Here is a 24272-nt window from a genome sequence, read left to right as displayed (position 1 = left end):
ATATGAATTGAGAAATTAACCAGTTTCTAATGAACTATGAATGTGTAACCAAGGCGAATTTCCAATGTATGGAATTCGTGGTTAACAAATTTGTTAACTGAAGATATGAGCTGGCACACCACACAGACAACTTCAAGTTCTGAAGCAATTCCACTGAAAGGAGTCAGACTCCTATGGGTCTCAAGGTAAACAGGTTCCTAATAGACTAAATCAAGACTGAAGTAGTCTGGTGAGCTGAATTCACGGCAATACATTTTTCTTTACAATATCTAACCATAAGTCTGATGTGGATCCAAACTGTAAAGCACATTAACTGATAGCAAACACAAATCTCTAAATTGTATGGGTTTTTTCTTCCCATTTTATTTTTTTTCTGTTCCAGTATGAAGTAACAAGCTGAGCAAAGGAACCATGACATATGAATTGCATAACAAAGACTTACCAGAGAAAGGTTTTCACATTTTCTCTTTCCCCAAAATATTCAATAAACAGGATAAATTACAGGAACCACTTTTAAATCACAATCAAAATTACATACAGAAATGATGTCTAATGGAAAAATACAGTGGCTCTGCATGGTCCTAACAGATCTGGTGTCACTGACTGACATGGAGAACTAGGTAACTGCTATTTCTTCATCTCCAGGATTGCACTTCCTGGCCCCCGGTGTTTGGCACTACATATATTGCAGAACTGGACAGAAGATACCTAAATCAAAAAAAGAAAACAGGAAACTCTCAGAGAAATGTAGTCACATCAGAATGTGTGAAGATGAATGAAAAGTGCTAATGCCCTTCTCAAAATTACTGCTCACAGTCAGGCTGTTCCCTGTCAACATAGTCATGGACAGGTGAGGGAAGACAATATAAAAAAACATAGTAAGGCAGGCTGTTTTGGAGCCAGAGGGTACAACTCGCCACTCACTCCAAGGGCATTACCACCACCTGCCAGGAGAGTAAGGTCAAATTTCCTCCACACCAAAAATGAAAAGTACACAGTAAAAAGCATCACTGATTATCTTAATATATAAAGACGAGAGTAAAGTCACTTGGTCAGCTCCAATAACCACTGGATGCCTTAGTCACAGCTCTGTCTTTGGACAGTGCTCCACAGATTTCTGACAATTGAGATCAGGGCCCAAATACTGTCATTTGACATCAAATATGTATTTATTGTTGCTCTGTGTTTAGCTCTGTGTGTTTTGTGCATGCACTATTTTCCTTTCAGTATGTCACCAATAACCAAATATCAGTAACATGACTGATCACCTAAGGTCACGAAATACAATACAACAGGGGAAATTTGGCTCTTTCACATGCAGACACCCATGTACTCATACATACTGTCTATGAATAGATATCATATAATATCAATGTAACATTTAAAAATCCCACCTAACCAGTCACCGACCCCAGAAAACTGAGAATGCTAGATAAATTTTAAATTATTTCTCACAATAAAATTTGGGATAAATATTGAAGAAATATTTACTAGTTGGGCTTTCTCATACAGATGATCTAATACATTAAGCTTTTCATAACATATTTAAGTATACATGCTGTACCATATGGCTGAAAGCATTTTGTTTACTTACAGAAGAAGTGATTCACTAAAGCTATTTTTTCACTACATATAAATTTTCAGAGACAGATACAGAATCTTAGAAACTTAATTTTCTATGTGATTTTGTTACCATTTGAATGATTTCGTTCCTAAATTTAAACCCTGTTATATCTAGAAGTTATTTTTTGCTTTGTGTTAATTGAAAAAACCAACCAACCCTCCCAAAAACTTATAAAGAAAAACATGTTTTGAGCATAAGGATGATTACAAAGACATTTAAACATTCACTCTGAAATGACTGATTTTTGTCTTCCAGGTCAGAATCATTTAATATGGTTCACTTGAGAAAATACCTTTATTCTTGTCTTTGAGTATGTTTAATTAAAGTAAAAGCTGGAATGGAAAAGAATTAATTAAAAAATTAGACAGACTGTATTCCCTGTATGTCTCAGAGCTGGATTACATATTCAGGTTGCAGAAAGTGATAAAATACTGTTCAAACAGCAGTGATTTCTTTCCACATTGGATGAACTTTAGTGGCCGTGTCCTTGAATTCCCTTTCCTTAGTCACATACTACTATGTGGTATCATCTCAAGTTATTACTGTAATCATAGAATTCCTCATAGACCCATGTCCTTCCCCACAGCTAAGGATGAAAGAAAATAATGTATCACTTTATCTTCAGCAAAGGTGTCAGACATATTAAGCTGATTTCTTACTGTGTTAGGTACAGGTAGGCACTCTTTGTGAAACATGTGTCTGCAGTGGAACACTACCACATTGAAGGACTTGGATGCATCTGGGAAACAGAAAAGAAATTCGTTCAACAGGGCAATGAAACAAATGATTTAGTGGCTACAGCAATATATGCCCACATTTTATTATACACAGAGAAACTTTGAGTAACATCTCTCAAAATCGTTTCCAAATTATTCTGGCTCATTCACAGAAACCATGAAGAGTGATGGTTTCAGGTAATGTATACCAGTGATGGAGTTACAAAACAATTTTATTCTGTGGCTTAAATGCTGTATACCCTTCCACCAGGAATTTTTCATGTCAATGAATGCTACATGCTAAATTTGGGCAGGGAGAACAGTAAACTACCACCAAATAATTCAGCTGCTTTGAAGAAGAGTTAGCAGAAAAATTCTTGCACTAGTGTGAAGAGAACCAGAATACTGAGCAGTTCTAGTGCCTGCACTGCATGGCATGATCCTGAAATTTGGCACCAGGCTGCCTAGGTGCATGATGTGGGTTTTCATTCCCACATGAATATTTAGCCAAATTAGAACTCTAAATACAACATCCACATATCTAAAGAATAACCACCTTATTCATGAACATCATTCACATTCTACTTTGGCTCTTTTTTTCCTCAACACACATCCCTCAAAGCACTAGCACATTCAACTCTGCCAGGTTTTCCTGTTCTGTATATTGCTGCACATGATCCCAGTATAGTTGTTTTTATTTATTTATTTAAGTGAAAAATAGTAGAAACGAGATAAACTGTAACTAATTCTATCGGGTTATTAACATTTAGAAAACAAACAAATGTCTGTACATATGCTTTGTCTTATATATTCTTGTTTGAACATGCCACGACAGATATTCTCTTAGTAAAATTACTTCTTTTTAAGACACCCAACAGCTACATTGATATTTCTGGGCTATAGTTGCCTTGCAGCACATACATCTCCAAAATAACATCCTGAATTTCTAGTTTCAAAACTAACTTTAGAAGGTGTTTTAAAGCTAGTCGGTTTTAAGATGTTTCAAACACGGCAGCCATGACTGAAGCCAAGAACTCTCCACCATTCAGACAAAAAATACATTCCATAAAATTTTATAATCTTCGAGTTCAGTCTAAATCATCGAACAGAGGACAAGATTTGGTGGCAGCAGCTTAGTTTTGTGGTTCTAATAATCTTTGAGAATACGTATGTTGATGGAATTAAAAGTTGCCTTGAATTCCATGTATTCAAAACAGAAAATAAGGAATAAGTGAATAAAAAGAGGTGAATAAAAAAAGAGTATCTGGGTTTACTGCAACAAAAAATGTCCAATTAGACTCCACTTCCATGTCACAATTCAAAAGCAAGCTTTGCATAGGAGATTGAAATTTATACAGTGATCACCAAGGGAGATTACACATTTTTATGAATAAATGCAAACTGTAGCTCCTCTTAAAATACTAATTAAAAAAATTTACAACCTCTTTTTTTTCTAGAAAAGCATCCTACCTGAAGGAAGTATTGGAGACAGACATGATTCACAGATATTCTCCTCTGAAAAAAAAAACCAAAAGAAAACTAAGAACAGCTTTGTTAACAAACTCCATGTTTACTTTCTTATAAAGCAGCCATGAACATACTGCCATTACAGAAATGGAGCTTGGTCTTAAAGCATTTACTTAAGATGCCTAACAGAATCTATTAAAAATTGAAGAGCAATATTGAAGTAGCATTTCTAACAACAACATGATAAATATTTAGATCTGATGATGGCAGAAGTGCAGGACTAAGGCTGCTTAGGATCAGTGCTGTAGAGACAAAAGGCAAACTGAAAAAAAGGAGCATGGGATGGGTGGCTGTTAACTGCAGCATTTTGGAGCAGAAGCTCTGGTACTCTGTCCTGTCAGCTTTTGTCTCTTGCTATTAACACTCAGCTAGTGAGAATTACAGTGCTGCTCACATGCATCATTAGCACCTTGCAAAATATTTTCAACTGTTTCTGACAACCACCTTGTATCTTTTGCTTTGGTTGCAGATTATTATCGTCTGACTGTCCATGTTAGCACCAAACAACATTTTCACCTTTACAGACAAACTGCAGGACACAATACATTACTGGCTTTGCAGAGATTGATCAAGAGAAACAGCTGCATGCTGGGTCTTGTAGTTTTTGAGATACAAGTAATTCCTTTGCAAAGGGGAAAAGCATCTAGTATCCTACCACACTCCACAGATAAGGTAAAAAACCTCAGGCTTTTGGGCAGCTTCCAAAGCAGACAGTCAGGGGGTAAATAAACCAAGCTATAGTCTTAAACCTTGAAAGTCATCATGTTTCCTCTGTACCCACCATCCACTAGGACACCCTTCATCTGAGTTCGATGCATTTTCTTCAATAAAGAAAGAGAATCAGCAACGAGTATCTTTTTGCAACCTTCCCGCAGCAAGATCTGTTGGTGCAAAGAACATAAAAGACAGTGGTTGTTGAACAGATGGGCATATCAACTATCTTGACAAATCACCACTGTGTTTCTCTGCTGCCACAGTGAGTGCAAGGAATGTTTAAGACTTTTCAAGGTATTACAAAGGAGGCAAAGGAGGAACCTATTGTTGCCATCACCTCTACCTAAATGAAAAGTCCACAATAAAAAAACCCAAACCCCACAAAACAAGAACAAATGCCAGGAAATAAAATCCTTTACAAAGATACTGTTATCATAAATTATGAACATCTTTCTATGAGATGGTGTTAATAAATTACAACAGTGAGGAATTTTTACAGTACCCTCAGAATTAATTTCCAAACCATTTCAAAACAACTTCTATGTATATCTTTCCTGTCTTCTTCAGAAAAGATATTTGATAATCATAAAACCTTCGTAAACAGAGCAATTCAAAATATATTTTGTTCCAACATATATCCTGCTGAGGTGTCATTTAATAAGCAGTATTAAATGTCCATGCAACTAATCAAAGGTCCCTAGTTCATTCCTCTTTAGCAGAAGTCTCAGCTTCCTTTTAACTTATTTGGTATTTTTCATTAGATTGATTTGTCATTGCCTGAAACTGTTTTGAAACACAGAAGAAGCAAGGGCATAAAAATTATACAGAGCCTTATTTCACAATACTTAATGAAGCAAGTTTGGAAATATGACAAACCCAAGTATTTTGGAATTTTTTCTTTCTCCTCCCAAACTGATGTTTGGAAATTTGTTTTCCAAGACAACAATTCCTTTGAAAAGTGCTTTCCAAAGATACTCACAGTCAATTATAAGTGACCAACCCTACTAACAGAGAGGTATAAAGAAGCAATGTTCCTTCCTTTCTTCTGATCATTTGTATTACAGGAAATATTGAGCATTCTAAGATAGTGCAAGATACAGCGAATGCAAATACCTAAGAAGAAATACAATAATAGATTTTATAGCCACGTGGACACTGTCCAAAACGCTACCTTTTTACATACACACTGTGCAGTAATAAGGCCACACTACTAAGAATGACATGCAGATAAGACCACAAATCTGAAGTACATTGAAAAAATTAACATTGAGTAACACTATGAGCATTTAAAATTGGGCATATCAATGGGTGAATGACAGTTTTCCAGTGTTAGAGACATTGAGCTATAAAACATTTCAGAGCACCAACAACTGAATGCAGATCTACGAGACAAACACTTAGAAAATTAATCATTTTTATCTGTTGATAATCTCAGGAACAATCTGGCTATGTCTTTCCCCTGCTACCTTTATCCAAAGGCAACAAAGAATGTAAAATTTTGTTCTAAATAAAGAAAAATGTTGCAAGGTTTGAAAAAACCCAAGAAACTTTTAGCAAGGACAACTGAATGAGACTGTTTCAGAAAGACAGATGAAACCCCCCCCATGCTGAAGTAAAAGGAGTAAAACAAGCATAGAGTCATAGAATATCCTGATCTGGAAGGGACCCACAAGGATCATCAAGTCCAACTCCTGGCCCTGCAGAGAAGAGCGCCAAGAATCACACCATGTGCCTGTGAACACTGTCCAAATGTTTCTAGAACTCTGACAACCTTGGTGCTTCAACCATGTTAAATGAAAGGAGCAGAACAAAGATACAGTGGGAAGATGGAAGTGTGTCTTGGCCTTTTCTAATTAAAATACAGTGTGCCAATAGGAAAATTTCATTAAAAAAGAAAAATGAAGAGGGAAACAAAAGACATCATTAGATCACTGGAAAACCTCAATACTGTTTGAAGCCTGAAAACCCAGGAGTAACAGAAACACCTGATAAAATGTATCTTTTAAGAAATATGCACTTTCTGCCATTATTTAAACAACACTAAGATCCTTCCATACCACATTTAATGACTGTCAGACCTTATTTTGCTAGAAATGGAATACAGTAGGTAGCTATTATTATAAAAGGAAAAATCACAATGCATAATGTAAAATGTCAATTCTCAAGGTAATATATCTCAACACTTCTGTAGAAACTGAAAACCTCAAAGATGGATAATTTAAGAGTTACAGAAAGCAAAGGAGAAGGAATTTGGAGTCAAGAGGGTGGGAGCTTCATTAAAAGGGAGGAGAAGTAGGTAACTGTGGACTAAGATTAAGTTGAACTAGTTAAAACTGACATTGGGCATAAATCTGTAATGAAACCACTTTCCAAGAAAAAACAGAATTGAGAATGAAACTGAATTTTACTTATCCTTTAAAAGCATATAATTGTGAGCACAAGCAGGACAGCATCATGCACCTACAGAAAGAAGTTTTGTGCAAAAATAATGCCTTTCATGAAATTAATGAAAACTGCTAAAACCAAAACAGCTATTGCAAAAAATAGTTTGTTTTCTGGCTTTATTAGGGAAGATATTAGGCATAAACCCTTCTATTTAATTAAAACAGTCTTGATTTACAAATGCCTAACATTATCTTTAAAGAAAAGCACTGCAGTATGCAGTTAATTTGAAAGGGTATATTCAAAGCTCTGGGAGTAAATTCAGGCCTTGATTCAGCTTAACCCTCAAACAAGTCCAACTTTCTCAAGGCCACTCACCAAAATTCTTTCAAACAGCATCACTACCACAATTAAAAGCACATTATTTTTAATCTTTACAGCCTTGTCCCCCTGTGCAAGCTGCCACCTGCCCCCTAGTGCCTCCAAGGTGTCTGAACAGCATTTTTAGTTACATTCAGGACCATAACCTAACAATTTTTCCAGGTGCTATTTCAAGCAGCATTCATTGGATTATCCCTGGGTTCTGCTAGTTCATAAACTCTATTATGAATAGATATATGTGGAGTCTGTGAATGGATCAATGTCTCTTACCCATCAGAGTTACTGCAGGTTCAAGCAAAGTGCAAACTAGTAAGTCAACATTTGACTAAAATGCCTAATCCACAAAATCTATAGTACTATAGCTAAACAAATTGCTTCTGCATTTTAAAGCTAGGGAAAAAGTAGACTTAGAATACCAACATCTTTCAAAGTTTTATTCTTACAAATGACATAGGGTGAAAAATGAAGCATTTCTTTATAAAACAAAGAGGTATTTAAGCGTCTTCCAATACCACAATAATTTGCTACATTTCATTCAGATACAAACCAAAGCTGAAAAGACACCTATTTTATACATTTGGAAAGCTTAGCAGGCTTATAATTAACTCACAAGTCTACAAATAAGGGGATTTTTCTCTCAGTCTTCTTTGTGAAACGTGTGATACAATGCTTTAGAAACCTGGAGAACGGTGATTTAATTGCACTTAAATAAAAAAAGCACTAGGAATGTGTAATTTCTAATAAGTAAGCAGGTTTCTCTTTAAGCCAACATGTCTAATTTATCTATAAATTTATGGTAGCAACGTAGATTTCAAAAGCAATAAAAAAGCTTCAGACTACACTTTTTTGATAAATGCTCCTATTAAAATTCAGAGAACTATAATTTTGTTCTCATTGTCTATGTCTTCATAACTTTGTTGTTTGTGAATGTTACTGTGTATAAACACTAAAATCAGTATTATTTCAGCAGTAAATAAACTTTCATCACTACAGTCAAACAGTGTCACTTGATTATGTACTATGGTTTTAATACATTAACTCAAATGATCACAAAGAGAAAAAACCGAAATAAATCATCCTCAGGGGTGAAAAAACAAAAAAAATCACTTCAAGTTTTAATCCCAATTCAGAAAACCACTTAAATGAGCACTTAAATATTTCCCTGCTTAGGGGAATAGTTAGGAGTGTGCTCAGTTTTAAGTTCATGGCAGAATTACATTTCCTGAAGTTGGAAAATAAAAATGGGTATTCTGGAAGGCAGGTTAATAGATCCCTACTTGTAAAGCAGAGCTGTAATGTCAGAGAAAAAAGCAAATTAGTAGTGCTTACTTGAAATAGTAATCTAAGAAAAAAATTGTACATGATCTATGTTTTGTTTTTGTCCAAAAGAATATTTAATTCTGCTTTAGTGCTATGCTTGGTTGGTTGATAGTGATCAGATTTTAAAGGTTAACCACACAGCTGAGGTGAGCTTATAGTAGCATATAGAACAGTTGCAGCAGTTCATCTAGTGGGTGGCAATTTGTTAAAGTGACGCAATCAGTCTGCAGTCTGCCAATGTTAATAAAAATTATTCAAGGAAGAGTCTGTATTAAAAAAAAAAATACAATCAAATTTGCATTTGTAGACTTTCTTGTTGGATTCTCTAATGCATGCTGTGAGTTACACATACTTTGGCAGCCACTCAGTTTGATTTACTTGGTTTTGCTGGGATGGAAAGAGTGGTTTTCAAAAAGACAAAGTCTGTCAAAGGCCCTACTTCTAACTCCTACTCCTCCATATTTCAAATCACACCTAAGTAAAGTTTACTGGTATGAAAAATCAAGAGCATAATAGGAAATTTGCATTTGCATGCTTACATAGGCATAAAACAGTCTTATCAGGGCTTGCAAAAGGAACCCATTAATTAAACAATATAATGGCACAGTGGTAACATTGTTTGGGAAGCCAACATTATGAAAAGACCAGCACAGTTTTTGTGTTAGGCAGTGACTTGCAAGTCAAGGAGCAGGTTCTCTTTTCGCCTGTGCTCCTCCATGGATCTTAGCACAAGATTCTTTTGGCCTTTGAAAATGAGAACAATGAAACTTACATGCGTACAGATCTCAAGATCCAAAAAGATGAAGTTATAGAAAATCCTAGCCAATGAAATCTGTATTTTTGAATGAGTTCAAAATGTCTGGTAGGTTTCATGCTACGTATCAGGAGGTTTCTACCAAAAGACAGAGTTGTGCCAGGCCAGAATGAAGGCCACTGACTTCTCAGCATGAACCTACACAACGTGTAGAGGTATGACCAGGCATTATACAAACACACCAAAGACTCGTTTTAAAACAGCTAATGAGGCAGCAATAACAGTTCCACTAAGGCAGAACTGCCCTCAGCAAGGAGAGGCTGCTTAGACATTCACCTGAAGTCCCAGCCATGTCCCGGAGCACATGCTGAATGCAGAAACAGCCCCTTTATAAAATCTGAGCTTGCCAATTGGCTACTTAGGCGAGTGTGCAAGACCAGCAATAAGACCCCTAAATTTCAATGTAGATATACCATCTGTTCATAAACAGTGCACTTTACATTGCCAGTAACACTTAAAGAATACTTATTTTAAACTATAACTTACATTTCTCTAATGAAATATTGCCTTTTATTTGGCTATACTTTTTCTATCATACAAGCAAGCCAAGCACAAATTACATTAAGCTTCCTTAATTTCTATTATCCCTATGAAATCTAAACTTTAGCCCTAGAGCTATCCAATTCTACTTTACAATCAATTAATTTGAAATCCATTAATCATTTCAATGCTAACAGCAAATCATTTTAGGTATCATTCTCAAGGTTAAATACACCCTTTTAATTCAAAAGTAATTCTGTTAAAAGGTATTCGAAGAAAAAAATTCTACATTCATCCCCAAAATATGACCAAATGATGTCATCAGCCTTGTCTGAAGCCACACAATATATTTTGTATATGTGTAAAGCTATGCTTACAGCACTTTCTCAGTCTGCCTGCAAACACAACAAATACTACATTTCGATTTCATGAGAATGCAGGAACAGGAAGATCAATGGTGGTACTGACAGCAGCAAGATTAACATGCAACTGTTGAAATGCAGCATGGTATTTAGCTAGCATCATTTTGGAAGGACACTAGCACCCAATGAAGTCAAAACCTGGAAGTAATGTTACAATATGCATTATATGCAAACATGTATCTATTTATCCGGGGAGGTTCCTTGCATATATCAAGAACTGAGAGATGAAGAAATGTAAAATGCTCCTTTGAAATAGACAAGGTTATAATCTGAAGTTCATATAAAAATAAAATAATGGAAAAGCCTTAGAAAGGCTTAAACCCTGCCCTGAAGAGAGATACGGGCTTTTACTGGCCTGGCAAGACACCAGCCGTGACCTTAATGCAATCATCAAGCCCATCTATTTGCTCAAAATGTTGAAAGACTAATAGCAGATGTGGAACAAATGTTTGAGGCTCAGAAAATTGAAGTTTCAGCTGCCTACTGAGCTATGTTTTCTTGGATTCTGCATAGTCATACTGGAGGCATTCAAACTCCTCTGTAGCTTTCTTTCAGTAGAGAGATGCAGAACAGCATGACAGAGAATTCAGGTTTGGGACTCCTTTTGTAGCAGGGAGATTTAAAATATGCAATGCAATACACCCTACTGGCTACTTTCAGGGAACACTGAAGGGTATGCTTCTTGTAAGTTCTTACAAACATGTGTCAGAACCAACCATGTAGGGAACTGCACATATCTGTATAATTATCTGGGATAAGAACTCCCATAATCCAGTGAACAGTCCTTTTTTTTATGCATAAACAGCAACACATGCACAGAATATTCTGAGTTGGAAGGAGCATTGAGTCCAACTCTTAAGTGAATGGTCCATAATACAGGGATTGAACCCACAACCTTGGCATTATTAGCACTGGGCTCTAACCAACTGATTCTGCACCATTGACATAAATTTGATTTTAGAAGTTCATCTTCCTTCAGTTAGTATGACACTTAACATATAGCTCTAACACCTGGTGAACGTTTCAGTGAGGGCATGTTGCATTCTGCCTCCATTGTGCCTCTGCATTCATGTGAGAGAATGAAAAGTAATCGTCATGAAACTTTCCAATACTGGACAGTTGGGCAGTGTAAAATCACTCAAGATGCTTCCATTTCTACTTACCCACCAGGCTTATGACAGTATGAAAGACATTTAGAAGGGCTAAAAGCCATCAAGAGATCTTGGCAAATTTCCACTGTTTTTGTCACAGCTTTGTACTGGCCCACAGTGTCCATGACTGATGACTGAACAAATCATGATAACCATTTCTTGTGCTGTTCAGTGACAAAGAGGTTTTGCTGTCTCTCTGAAAATTAGTATCACATGAAGAATGCAACATCTACCTGCAAGTTGTAGTCCTGAAGAATTTTCACTAGTGAGTCTCTCAAATTAGGAATCTCCATGCCTTCCTTAATGCGGTGGATCAAAAGAATAGGATCAACGTGGGTTCCAATATTGTTCAACAAACCAGTAATAAAAGCTGTGAAAACCAAGAAGCAAAGAAATTAAGAAAAATAATCTGGCAAAATACCTGATTAAAGGCTACTTTGGTGACAAGCTGCAGGCTTTGGCTTATTCCTTGATAGTTCTCTACTAGGTAAAAACACTAGGTCTCTTTTAGAGTCTTTGTATGTTTCTCGCAGCTGTGTTTACTTGAATACAAGCCTTTGGGAAAGAGAGGAAGATACAATTTGGCAATTTACAGAACTTCCAGCATATTCAGCAAAGTGGTAACTGAGTCTCCAGCCCAAGCTTACAAGCAAATAATGCATTTTGATTCAATAAAAAGAGCGCTCAAGCAAACAGAGTGAGAAAATTAACTACTTTTTGTGGGAATTCCATTCCCAGTTCCAGGGTTTAAAAACAAATTTTCACACACCTAACCTGATTTCAATGTGTTTCTAAACACTGGTGAGAGTGACATGATAGAAGTCTTTTGCTTTTTGAAGAGCATCTGGCTAAAAAAACACATTAGAATGATGACTCAAGGCTGTGTTTTTTCTTTAACCCCCACAACTGAGGAATATCACTAGAGTTGCTCTGCATATAGGCAGAAACTGTAACATATAGGAACTGAGAGAATTCTGTACGTTTTGAATCCCTTTTGCTCTAAAGATGTCACTGATTGTAGCATCACTTCTAGTGATGCATTCAAGTATGGGTAATTTGAAAATGCCATTCTTCTCAAGGCTTAATAGATTCTGGTAACTTCCTGTCAAAATTAGCAGCCAAAGGATGAAAAGATATATATTCTCACACTAATTCAACAAGACTTTCAATCCCCCAGAAAAGAGGTGCCAAGAGAGACTTTAAAGTCTTGATTTAAAGCCCCAGAAGAGGTTGCAAAAACTAATGGAGTAGATAGTTAGGAAAATTCTCTATTTTCTTAGTCATTTGAACTTCTTTGAACCCGCCTCCTTGACAACACTGATGCTTATGTTTCTGAGTCCATCCTTTTAACTTGGAGTAGCTGTTAATATAATGGATGAAAAGCAAAATGCACTCATTATTACCAATCTTACCTTTATAATCCAGAAACAAACTAAATTAGTTGTTTTGCTGAGGGGAAGAAAGGTGTGGGCTCTTCATTTTCAGAATCTCGAAGGGAAGAAGTTGTAGTAACATAGTACGCAACATTCTCATCATGCTTGCAGACTGTGTTTTGAGGCTGTCTAAAAATAAAGTCTCATTCTGCTAGATTAAAAGCACTACTGTCCCCTTGATTTGTCATTAAGGGCATAACTATGCAGAGCTTATTCAATGTTAAGCCTCCAAGTACTCATTGTGTAGCACACCCTCATGCTGCCTTACTGCAAGTTTTACAGACAGTAGGACAGCTATGTTGTGCTTCACAAGCCAGACCACCTCCCTGACCATACATAAACGCCTTCTCTAACATACATGTGAATAATTCAGTCCTTTAATTGCAATAGCATTCCACACATGCAAGGCTTCCAGAAACTATCCTACTTACGTGGTTTGTCAATAGAATATAAAATAAGATCTTCCCAAAGTTCTCCATCATCTTGTTCCTTGGCAAATTCAATAGCTTTATCTACATCTTGCAATTCTTCCATTATCATCTTCAAGGCACTGCGACTATTACCCATTCTGCCTGGAAGGAAAAATAAGTAAAAGAGATTATAAATGCTAATTGCTTATCAGTGTTCAGTGCTCCTTCAGTAAGAATTTTGTAAGTGTGAAGTTGACTCAAACTAATTCAACTAAGACCAAATCTAGTCTATTCAGATGTAGGAATGCAAATCAGTATAATCTGAACAAATGCTTGGAGCAGTTTGCTGGACTGGGACATGGAGGCTTTCTCAAGGATGTGTTGGGTCATTTGTGGGGTTCTGAACTGCAGCAACACCTAACATGAGGGGGAGTGTGTGTATGTGTATGGACATAAACTATAACATGAAATACCAGCTTCAAGGGCCCACATGGGCCCTCTTAATTTGCTGTAAGTATAGTGCAGCCTACACTCATGAAAAATAAGAGGAAACAGGTGGACGTAGCAGAAATTATGAACTATTCTTTAAATAAATTCATTTGTAAATCCTACTCTCCAGTGGAATGGTCCACAAAATATCTTCTTACTAAACCAGAGATTGTTTAAAAAATGCTTACTATTCTGTTCATGACTAATACATAAACATACATATAAGTCTTCTGATGCCTCTCATTCAGAGATAGAATTCTTAGTCTGCTGAAGGAGTTAATCTGCAATTAATTTCAAGGGGAAAAAAGATAGAAAGCAATATAAGCAAATCTTTCACCTTAGCAAAAGATAATACTAAGCTGCTGAGATGTACTCAGAATAAAACATTTGTTTAATTTCTCCTCTCTTTTCAAAACCAACAGTATTACTCTTCTCCTGGAGATTGTATCAAAAATACCTCCCCGCCCAAGGTGTTCCCCATAGCCTCTGCAACACTTTCAGAGCCCCAGAAGAACACCAAGTAAGAAACACAGTAACAAAATATATAAAGTTAAGACATCATATCCATCCAGTGCTTTGTTTTATTTTCTAAATCATGTTATTTGGTTGCACTGACTGCATACCAACTTTGTCTCTGTGAAAGCATGTAAAACGATACTAGACAATACATTTTGACACCATAAACTTTATTAAAAGTTTAAAAGTGGTGTAATTTATCACAGTTACTTATTCTGAGTTACTTACTCAGAAGGTAGACTGTCTCTTCTACAAAGTTCCTCTGCTGGCAGATCTCAAGAGCCTTGAATTTAAGGGAAGAGAGGAGAGAAGAGAATACAGGAAACCATGTAACATGAAATTTTATTGACCACAAATGCTGCAAGTGGCTTAAAGAGATTTTCCCACAAAGTTACATTATTCATTTTGACAGGAATACAGCTCCCGTAATAGGCATTGTCAGGTCCTCTGGCCTTAATTAAGAAGAGAAACTCCATGACTTCCAAGACTCTTAAAAATTCTTCTCTGAATAAATCTGGGGACAGACAGGTATTTCAGTCTGGACTATGTCAATCTCTGCCTTTAATTCTACCAGCAACTTCTTTATTCTGCCTCCAAAAGTTGGTCAATAAAAAACATTAAGGTTATCTGCCGTCAAGACTTGCTTCCTGTGGGTGGACTTACGTGGTCCCTAGTGACGGAAGTCTGCTTGACATTCATTAACAACACAAGGCTGAAGATCTCCTCAGGGTAACCAAAATGGTTTCTGGAGAGTGCCCTCCTAATTTTGTACCAAGAAGACAATGCAAAAATAATAAAGAATATGAAGGAAGCATTTCTTGTAAATTTGGTTTAAAGACCTGAGGGCTAAGTATCATTAGCAGCTACAGAATCAGTGTGTAGTTGGAAACCAGCACAATTACCAAAACTATCAAACTGATGACCAACAAGTTAGAAGTAAAAGGAAATCGGCAGGGCTGGTATGCCATGAACGATGCCATGTCTGTTTCCAGTTTGGAAACAGAAAACAAACTCAAGATTCATAGCATTCCTGTAAAGACAACTGTTCACCAATAAAGACTTTCACACTCAGAAATCAAAACTTTAAATACATGAAATACAACTACAAACAAAGATGTAGGTAGGAATTAACTTTTCCTTCCAATTCTTGTAATTTCAGATGGGTTACTATGAAGATTAGAGATATGAACAATGAATTTTGGGCTAGGGGTAAGTGAATTACCAACCAGATATTTCAGGTGAATAAAGGTATGAATAATACTAATAAGTTATATACACAGCTGACAGCCTTCTTTTTCCTCTCCACTTACAAGGTAAACTACAAAGCACCAGGTATTCAGTAGTTGTAGATGCTGCACATTTCCTGACTGTCATGCTCCCTCTAGAGGAAAACAGGAAACATTCCTACTTCTCTTCCAGCTTATTTTTAAAACGTTCGCTAAACTGCACTTGAATAAAAGTGGCTTTCTTCTTGATGAGTTTATAATTTCATTAGAGCAATAATGAGTGGATTTTTTCAGACAGAAATTGCTTTCTGCAATTTATACACTGTGTTGGAACTTGCTTAACAGGAACGGAAAATATTGGTAACTGGGAAATTCTTAGTCCCCTTTTCATTTTCTTAGAACAAAGATCTATATGTCACAAGAAGCATTACTATATGACATGCATGGTAAAAAGTATAATTACAGAATTAGTAGTAGTATCTTTTCCTCTCTCTCTTAGCTTCTTACTGAAAGAAGTTAACATTTTAACATTAAGGTTAGAATGACACATTTTTTCTAACATCCTTCTCTATTGATTTTGGTGATTACTGCACCACACCTTCCAGAATCTGATGAGTCTCCGACCTGTTCTCACTCATAGCCCATATCTTCAGCAAAGCAGTGCCAGCAATGAGCATCAGTTTCACACAGCATTTTCTGCACCACCCATCACTAAAGATAGGAGGATGGATGTGCAATAACTAAAACTAATTTGCCTCAAGATTAAAAAATAATGCTGGTAAGGTTTTATACATAAAACCATGATCACATGAGTAATACGTAAGGCAGAAACTAAGAATCAGAAAGTTAAAAACAAGTAAGTCAATACTGTAGATGAAAGTTTCTGGCTGGAAACCTCTCAGTCTCACTGCCTAAACTAGTCAATCTCGTTTCAAGTAATGGTTTCAACAAATCCCAATTCTCCAATCCTAAGAAAGTATTTTCCAGTAGACAAAAAAAATGCAAAACAAGAGAGCTACCAGGAACAGTACTGCTTTTCTTTGGCATGTTAACCATGTAAAATACAATATTCAATATTACACCTGAAAACTACTCCACTGTGTCATCATTATAGCTGCATATGGATGAGCATCCTTTCACAAGGTCTGCTCTGCTCAGCCATTAACAGCAATAAATAAAAATAATAAAATACTGACCCATCTAAATGGGAAAACTTAGAATTTCCATTTGTTTCACAATAATTCAAGCAGGGGAAACAACTCAATATTAGCCTTACCTTTATGCATTTTGTAATTTAACAAGAAAGAGTAAGGAAGGAAAATAGAAAAAAAAAAAAAATATTAGAAGGTGGAAACCTGGTACTCTGTAAAACCCAAAGCGTATTAGCCAGAGTACAAAGACAAAATACTTTTAGCCCTGTTAGTTCAGTGACTTATATTGTATATATTATTCAAGAGAAACTTATGACCTTAGAATAAAAAGACAGAAAAACTACAGTTACAGCTACTGATTTTTCAAGATCTAACACTGACAGCTCCTAGATTTGGCAAAATGCTTGTCAATTTCTTGTAACCATAACCTATTGTTCAGTCAGGCTAAGCACTGATGAGTAGATATGCTGTAGCTACTCATCAAGTGTGAATTCAGAACTTCTGCATAAAAAATACCTGTCAATTCCTGCCTTGTGAGCTGAGAGAGGAAAGTCTCAGCTGTCATCAGCTCCGCAAACCAAACTGCAGGTGATGGTCACAAACTCAAAGGATCCCTCATATTGGCAGTAGAGGGCAGTACCAGACACAGCTAGAAATTCACAAGACTACAAGCTGCAGACCAGACATAAAAATCAAGGACCCGTGCTTAGATTTTTGGGGCTTACCTTCTCCAGTGGGCAGTGTGTGCTGTCTCTGAGAAATGGTAGTAAGTTTGGTCGATCATATTCAGCATAAAGGCTGATCTGTTTCTCATGATATCGTTGGCCTTTATGGTGGTCTCTTTTGAAAAGCTTGTGCAAATACTAGGAATCAAAAAAGAATCAGAATTCAAACCCACTTATTCAATATTATTAATGGAATAATAGAAACTCCTGAATTGGAAGGGAACCACATAGATAATCAAATTCCAGCTCCTGGCCCTGCAGAGGACAGCCCCAGGAATCACACCATGTGCCTGACAGCATTGTCCAAATACTTCTTGAACTCAGACAGGCTTGATACTGTGACCACTCCCCTGGAGTGGGAGCCTGTTCCAGTGGCCAGCCACTATAGTGGGCAAAGCTTTTCCTAATATCTAACCCAAACCGCCCCTGACACAGCTTCATGCTGTTTCCTTGGGTCCTGTCACTGGTCACCAGAGAAGAGATCAGTGCCTGCTCTGACTCTTCCCTTGTGAGGAAGATGTAAATAGCTATGAGGACTCCGCTCAGTCTCCTCCAGGCTGAACAAGCCAAGTGACCTCAGCTGCTCTTTGCATGGCTTCCCCTCTAGACCATTCACCATTTTCGCTGCCTTTCTCTGTATGCATCCCTTCTGTAAACTGTCACTCTGTCTCTTGCCTTTGCAAAGCTCTTGGGCTGTGGACTGCACTTTTCATAGATCTGTTCCCCATAATCAGATCTCTAACCCATAAATCACCTCTCCACCAGATGAATACCTGAGCCCTATCTGTAATGAGCAGCAAGTTAAACTTCCCTCCCTAATACAGCCCAAGCCCACAGTCACACATTATATACTCCACTGACAGCATGTTCAAACCAATGAGGGGTTTTTGGAATAGCAGTGTGGAGCCACAGCCTTATAGTGATACTGTAATTTTTCACAAACAAGAACAATCCAACAGTGTATAGAAGTTACAGCTCCAGAAAGACAAGCAATCCACTTTCTCTATGGATCAGCAAAACATATTTTAGAGCTGCACCCACCAACCAACCCCAATTTTGGGTAGGGAAAAAGGAGGAATAATAGCAAGAAGTTATTGACCAGAAAAGACAAGTGCCTACAATGCAGTAAGGAGGAATATGTTAATAAGGATGCAGTATGTCATCAAATTCTCACAGGTACACATTTTAAGATCATTTAACTACTGTAAAGATTCTATGGCCATGCTAAAGGGCAAACTGGCAGAAGTAGCTACGTTGGCTCTGATGATTTATGACATTTGAGTTCAGGTGCACTTTGACAGGATAAACACACCATAAAAGAGATTTCCAGCAAAGAGTTTATTCAGCTCAACTTGAAATCAGCAGAATATAGGAATACTTACTACGTGCTGTAACTCAGGCCTGTTTTCTAATTCTTCGACAACTCTGTCAATCTGAAAGAAAACAAACCTGTGATAAACATCCCATTTACAAGACTGAAAGAAGGACAGGTAATACAAGCTAGCATTGAACTGCCATGCCATGAATTTTTTATACTCACAGAAATTTTATCTTCATTATCCAAAAGCATGTCTACCGCTTTCTACAACAGAGAAAGAGAACTCAAGTAGGAAACAGGTATACACATTTTCTCACACTCTATATAGTATTATGCTTATCCACTGATGGGTGTCAGATGGATATTGCAGACCTACTCTTTTCAGCAACAGAAATTCAGAGAGCAATTTACATAACATCAGCATACCCTGAAAGTACAGCATTACAGTATTCTTCCAGAGTATTTCTCCTAGGTTTCCTCACTAATAGCAATAAATGCTGTGCACGTACACTGCAGGTGAAGTATGCCCACTGAATCATCGTCAGTCACAAAAAGCCACTGCCAAATGAGGTAGAAATACTATTTTTCCATTTCAAAAGGGAACTGCAGGGTGATGGCTATGTAAGAAGCACACAGTTCAACCTGCCTTACAACTGGATTCCTCCAAACTACCTGCACAGCAATACCTTTAATCAGGAAGACAAGAGCATGTAAGCCAAGAGGCCACCAGGATTCAGGTTCTGCTTCCTCTTTCAAGAGCAAAATTTTACTTCACTTTCAAAAAATACCACAGATTCCTGATATGATTTATTCTGTTGGATTAAAAAAAATTATACTTTTTTTTCTCCATGTAGTTTAGAATGGGCATACTAAAGATCATCACCTACAGTAGAGATGGCTCCATATTTTAGCTCCAGTGCTTAAACAACTATTGCACTGAAAAAAGAGCAGATCTACTTGGTTATCTTCCCAGTGATCATACCAAAACTCATTTGCTCGGGTTTTATAGCCAGCTGGAAAGAAAGAAGACAGAATTCAGCACGGAATAAATACTTCCTGATTTTTGGAACTTAGGTTAATAACCTTGCAAACTTTCAGTAGCAGATTAATTGACTGTGGTGAAAGGAAAATGGCAAGTACATTTAATATATGCCTAAATAAATTCATTATCTCCTTTCTCTGACTTATTAATACTATTATTTGATTCAATATACGGAAAGAATAACATCGTCAAATGATGCTCTGTGTGAAATGATATTTAATGTTGTGACTGGAGAATCACAACAATGATCTCGAATCTAGCACTTTTCTCACTAAGAGTGACAAATGGAAACGGAAAGGAAACAGAAATGGAAATACAAAGGAAAAAAATAATCCTTCGGTCAATTATTTTGCAGTCTAGGCAAACAATCTTTCTTATCTCAGAATGTATCCAGAAGCAGCAAACACACTTTCTGCCTCAACACTAGCTCATTTATTTTTAATCTGTTAAAATATATGTAGTGGAAAGTGAATATAAAATCATTAAGATCACCTCTGAATCAAAATCCATGAGCAGAACAATTTTGTCTCTGATAGAACTGAAGAGATTGTGCTTATGGATCAACTGGAAGACATCTTTGTGCCTCAGAGTTAGGTAGATTTCTAGGGCTCTGCCATAGCGCTGATCGTAAGTATACCTGATAAAAACAGATTATAATACATGTAATGTTACATACCTAAGTGTAGAAAAATCACCTATGAGAGAAAATATAAACATACTCTAGTATGTGAAACATTTTAGGATACTACTTGATTTTATAAATATCTAAATAGAGCTGTGATTCTTTTTTGTTAAAGGGAAATAAACATCAGGCAACATTAATTTCACCTCCGTTTATATTGGCCTTCATTTGTGTTCTGACCTGTGGTTTTCTGCATTTTTATTTTTCATTTTCAGCTCACGGGGAAGACACACAAAATGCTAGCCTTTCAATTCTTGAAAACCAATTGGAACACTCTTCAGAGCTAAAAAACATTGTTCTTTTAAAACTTTGGGGCAGATTGTAACATAGTAATAGACAGCAATTCTTCTTTCTTCAAAGAAGCAGTATGAAAATAACACAGTGATCAGGCTGAGAAAATCAAAGAGCTTTATCCCTTACAAAGTGACCTAGAACCAGATCAGTTTTGGCACATTTTCCAATCACTTATTTCCAGCCATGCAGTAAACCTAAATGTACTACTACTTAAATAGTGGGCAAAACCCCTCACCATTTTATTTTCCCGTGGGTAATTCTGAAATGCACACTTCACAGAAGAGGTTTCCTCTGACAGCATGAAGAGGAATGCTAGCTATTTACTTTGGAAAAAGGAGTAGAAAATCCAATCTCATGCTTAACAATTTGCTTTCATACTCAATGTGAACTTTACAAGAAGGGTAAAGAATTGCTAAGGTGTGCAATCAGCAGAGTGGAGAGGAAAGAAAGCCAATACTCTGTAGACTACAGCAAAGAAGATTTCTGTTAAGAGAGCTAAGCAAATATGGATAAACTACAGTACCCTATTTTAAGTGCACTTTTTGTAACAGGAAATGAAAACTGTACTCACAATTCTGCAAGTGTTTGTAGCAAAGTCCTGTTCTGTGGATCTTTCTTCAGGTGATCCACTACAGCTTGAACTATGATTGTGTTGTTGTACAGATCTCCAGGCCACTCTTTTATTAGGGTTGCAAACCCCTAAAAATATAAGAGATTGTAACAGAAATAGAAAGAATAGCCTAAGGAGCATTTCAAAACATCAAAGCTTCAGCTAAGCCTCTGAGATGACACCTGCTGTGCTTAACCTTTAAGGAACTTTCATGTGCCCACAGACATGTACAGTGCAGAACACAGATTTTTCCTTCTTAGGGCAACGTTATTAAGATTCATGAGCTGAGTCTCTTTCAGGTGCTGTAGGCTTTGTGCATCACCTCAACTATTTATGCTACATTAAACAAACTAAAAGTAACAGTCTAATAAATAATCAATCTCACAGTATTTTCATGCTCTGAAAAACATTCTATTTATTCTCTTAAAATTAATATTCAACTATTAAATATTTCCATTATTGTGGAACTGTCCACTGATAATCTGCTTGAATACATCTGAGAATTTGCTGTCAGAATTCTACATTGCTAAGGATATTTGGCTGGCAATAACTATTGGACACATTGATGGGAACACATCAGGCTGCAGTACCTCATAGTCACTTTCCAAAAATTCATGCAGGACCATTTCGTAGATCAGAGGTTTCAAAACTGGATCTCGTCTTGGCAAGTAATGACTAATTGCCTATTGGAACAAAGAGAACAAAGTGTCAGACAGGGAATGACATGTAACATCCTGGTATACTGATAGAAAAAAAAATTGTTGTGAAACAAAAGAATAAAGCTATAAGCAAAACATGGCCCCTGGTCATCACCTGGAAGCCTTATAAACTCATACTTGTAAGCAGCACCCTGAAAGAATTTACTTTAGGATTATACACATTGGAATTGTATAAATCATTTGAAAGAACTTTCATTTGAGAGACAGGTGGCAAAATACTAATTAGAATGGGAGAATCAGCCATTGTCCTTAAGAAACCAGTAGTCATTTAGAAAACAAAACCCATATAAGACCCCTCTAAATCCATCCATCCATTTCAAAATCCATTTTGTTAAGTCTTGGCCTCGTAAAAAGGTATAAGGATTCATTAGCTGAAAAATGTGTTGTAGTGGATGGACACCAGGCACCCAAAAAAGCCACTGTCTCACTTCCCTCCACAACTGGACAGAGGAGAAAAAATATAACGAAGGGTTCATAGGTTAAGAAAAGATCCAGGAGGGATCACTCACCAAATACCATCACAGCAAAACAGACTCTCATTTGCAATAGTAACTGAATTTATTACTAACCAAATCAGAGCAGGATAATAACAAGTAAAATAAATCTCAAAAACACCTTCCCCCATCCATTCCTCCTTCTTGGGCTCTACCTCCTTCACCCCAGAAACACAGGGAGACAGGGAATGGAGGCTATGGTCAGTTCATCACATATTGCTTCTCCTGCTGCTCAGGAAGAGGGGTCCTTGCCCTTCTTCAGAGTGGGCTTCCTCCCACTAGGAGATAGTTCTCCATGAACTTCTTTAACTGAGTCCATCCCATGGGCAACAGTTCTCCACAAACTGCTTCAACGTGGGTGACTCTTCCATGGGATGCAGTCCTTCAGGCACAGTCTGCTCCAGCGTGGGCTCCTACATGGGCTGCAGAGGGATCTCTGCATCCCCTTTGTCCTCCATGGGCTGCACGGGCACAGCTGCTTCACCATGGTCTTCACCATGGACTGCAGGGGAATCTCAGCTCTGGTGCCTAGAGCACCTCCTCCTCCTTCTCCACTGACCTTGGTGTCTGCAGAGTTATTCCTCTCTCATATTCCCACTCCGTTCTTCTCTGGTTGCAATTACAACTGTGCAGTAACCTTTCTTCTTTCTTTTTAGATCTGTTATCACAGAGGTGTTCCTATCATTCCTGATTGGCTTGGCCTTGGCCAGCAGTGGGTCCATCCTGGAGCTGGCTGACATTGGCACTGATGGACATTGGGGAAGCTTCTGGCAGCTTCTCACAGAAGCCACTCCTGTAGCACCCCCACTACCAGAACCTGACCATGGCAAGCACAATATATGTGTAATTGTGCATTATGACTTACTTTGGGGTCACCACATTCTATGAAGGGCTATTTTTACATACCCAATTGAAAATTAATTTGAAAGTATATCTCTCCATTGAAAGGGTGAAGATGTGATCTGTTACTGCATAGAAGGTGTTAAGGAATTGCATTCCAGCAGGCAGAAGATGAGAAGCTGCCAGAATAAATCAGCTCATACTCTAGAATTTCAGCACAGCATCTAATTAGCACTACTATTCCATGCAACTAGAGGCCAAGATTATTTCCACTCACCAAAATAAATCCTACTGCTACCAGCCGTGTCGGGATTGTAGGGTTTGTAGCTGAGGGACCAGCACCAATGAAATTCCTCCAAATGCTCAGAGATGTTCCCTGTTCCCCACTATTGTCACATGGTACAATAGCATTTTATTACTGAAGTTGCTTGAACAAAGCAGGAGAAAAAACATCTCACTACATTTTAGACCTCTCCTCTCCCTGTGCTGTTTAGGCCTGGCCAGTTTTTGAAATGTAGTGCTGCCAACATCAGCTCCCACCAGCTGTCACAGAATTTATCAGTTAACTCAGGGCATAGTCTTGCCGGCTGCTCTGGGGAATCATATTCCTGATCCCTTCATAAAAAGTCTCTTCAGACCATAGAGAAAGCAAACTGGACATTAGCTGGAGACTCAAAGGCAGAAGACAATCTCCAATGGCAGTTTTCACTCCCACTTTCTACCTTCCTGCTACCTTCTAAATGAACAACCTCCCCCAACAGACTGTTACAACTCTTGGCTGCAGTTTGGCCA

General features: G+C 37.4%; 1 protein-coding gene across 6 annotated transcripts in view; it reads right to left on the bottom strand.

Moving 5' to 3' along the window:
* Positions 1-334: 334 nt before the first annotated feature.
* VPS41 (VPS41 subunit of HOPS complex) overlaps positions 335-24272 on the bottom strand; it is a gene marked incomplete at its 5' end in the record, with an annotated part of 111984 nt that continues 88046 nt past the window's right edge. For all 6 annotated transcript variants that reach the window (XM_082295268.1, XM_082295269.1, XM_082295272.1 and 3 more), the window contains 13 exons: positions 335-708; positions 2284-2363; positions 3811-3855; positions 4649-4748; positions 11765-11901; positions 13396-13536; positions 14608-14662; positions 17482-17619; positions 18864-18914; positions 19022-19063; positions 20334-20478; positions 21389-21516; positions 22018-22110. In XM_082295268.1, the coding sequence (XP_082151394.1) occupies positions 628-708; positions 2284-2363; positions 3811-3855; positions 4649-4748; positions 11765-11901; positions 13396-13536; positions 14608-14662; positions 17482-17619; positions 18864-18914; positions 19022-19063; positions 20334-20478; positions 21389-21516; positions 22018-22110 (1236 nt within the window). In that variant the 3' untranslated portion in view covers positions 335-627. The remainder of the gene's footprint in view (positions 709-2283; positions 2364-3810; positions 3856-4648; positions 4749-11764; positions 11902-13395; positions 13537-14607; positions 14663-17481; positions 17620-18863; positions 18915-19021; positions 19064-20333; positions 20479-21388; positions 21517-22017; positions 22111-24272) is intronic.

Source organism: Coloeus monedula (genome assembly GCF_965178545.1).
Source record: "Coloeus monedula genome assembly, chromosome: 1".
Taxonomy (NCBI): Eukaryota; Metazoa; Chordata; class Aves; order Passeriformes; family Corvidae; genus Coloeus; species Coloeus monedula.
Note: the sequence above shows the minus strand (reverse complement) of the source record. Positions and strands in the feature narration are given on the sequence as shown.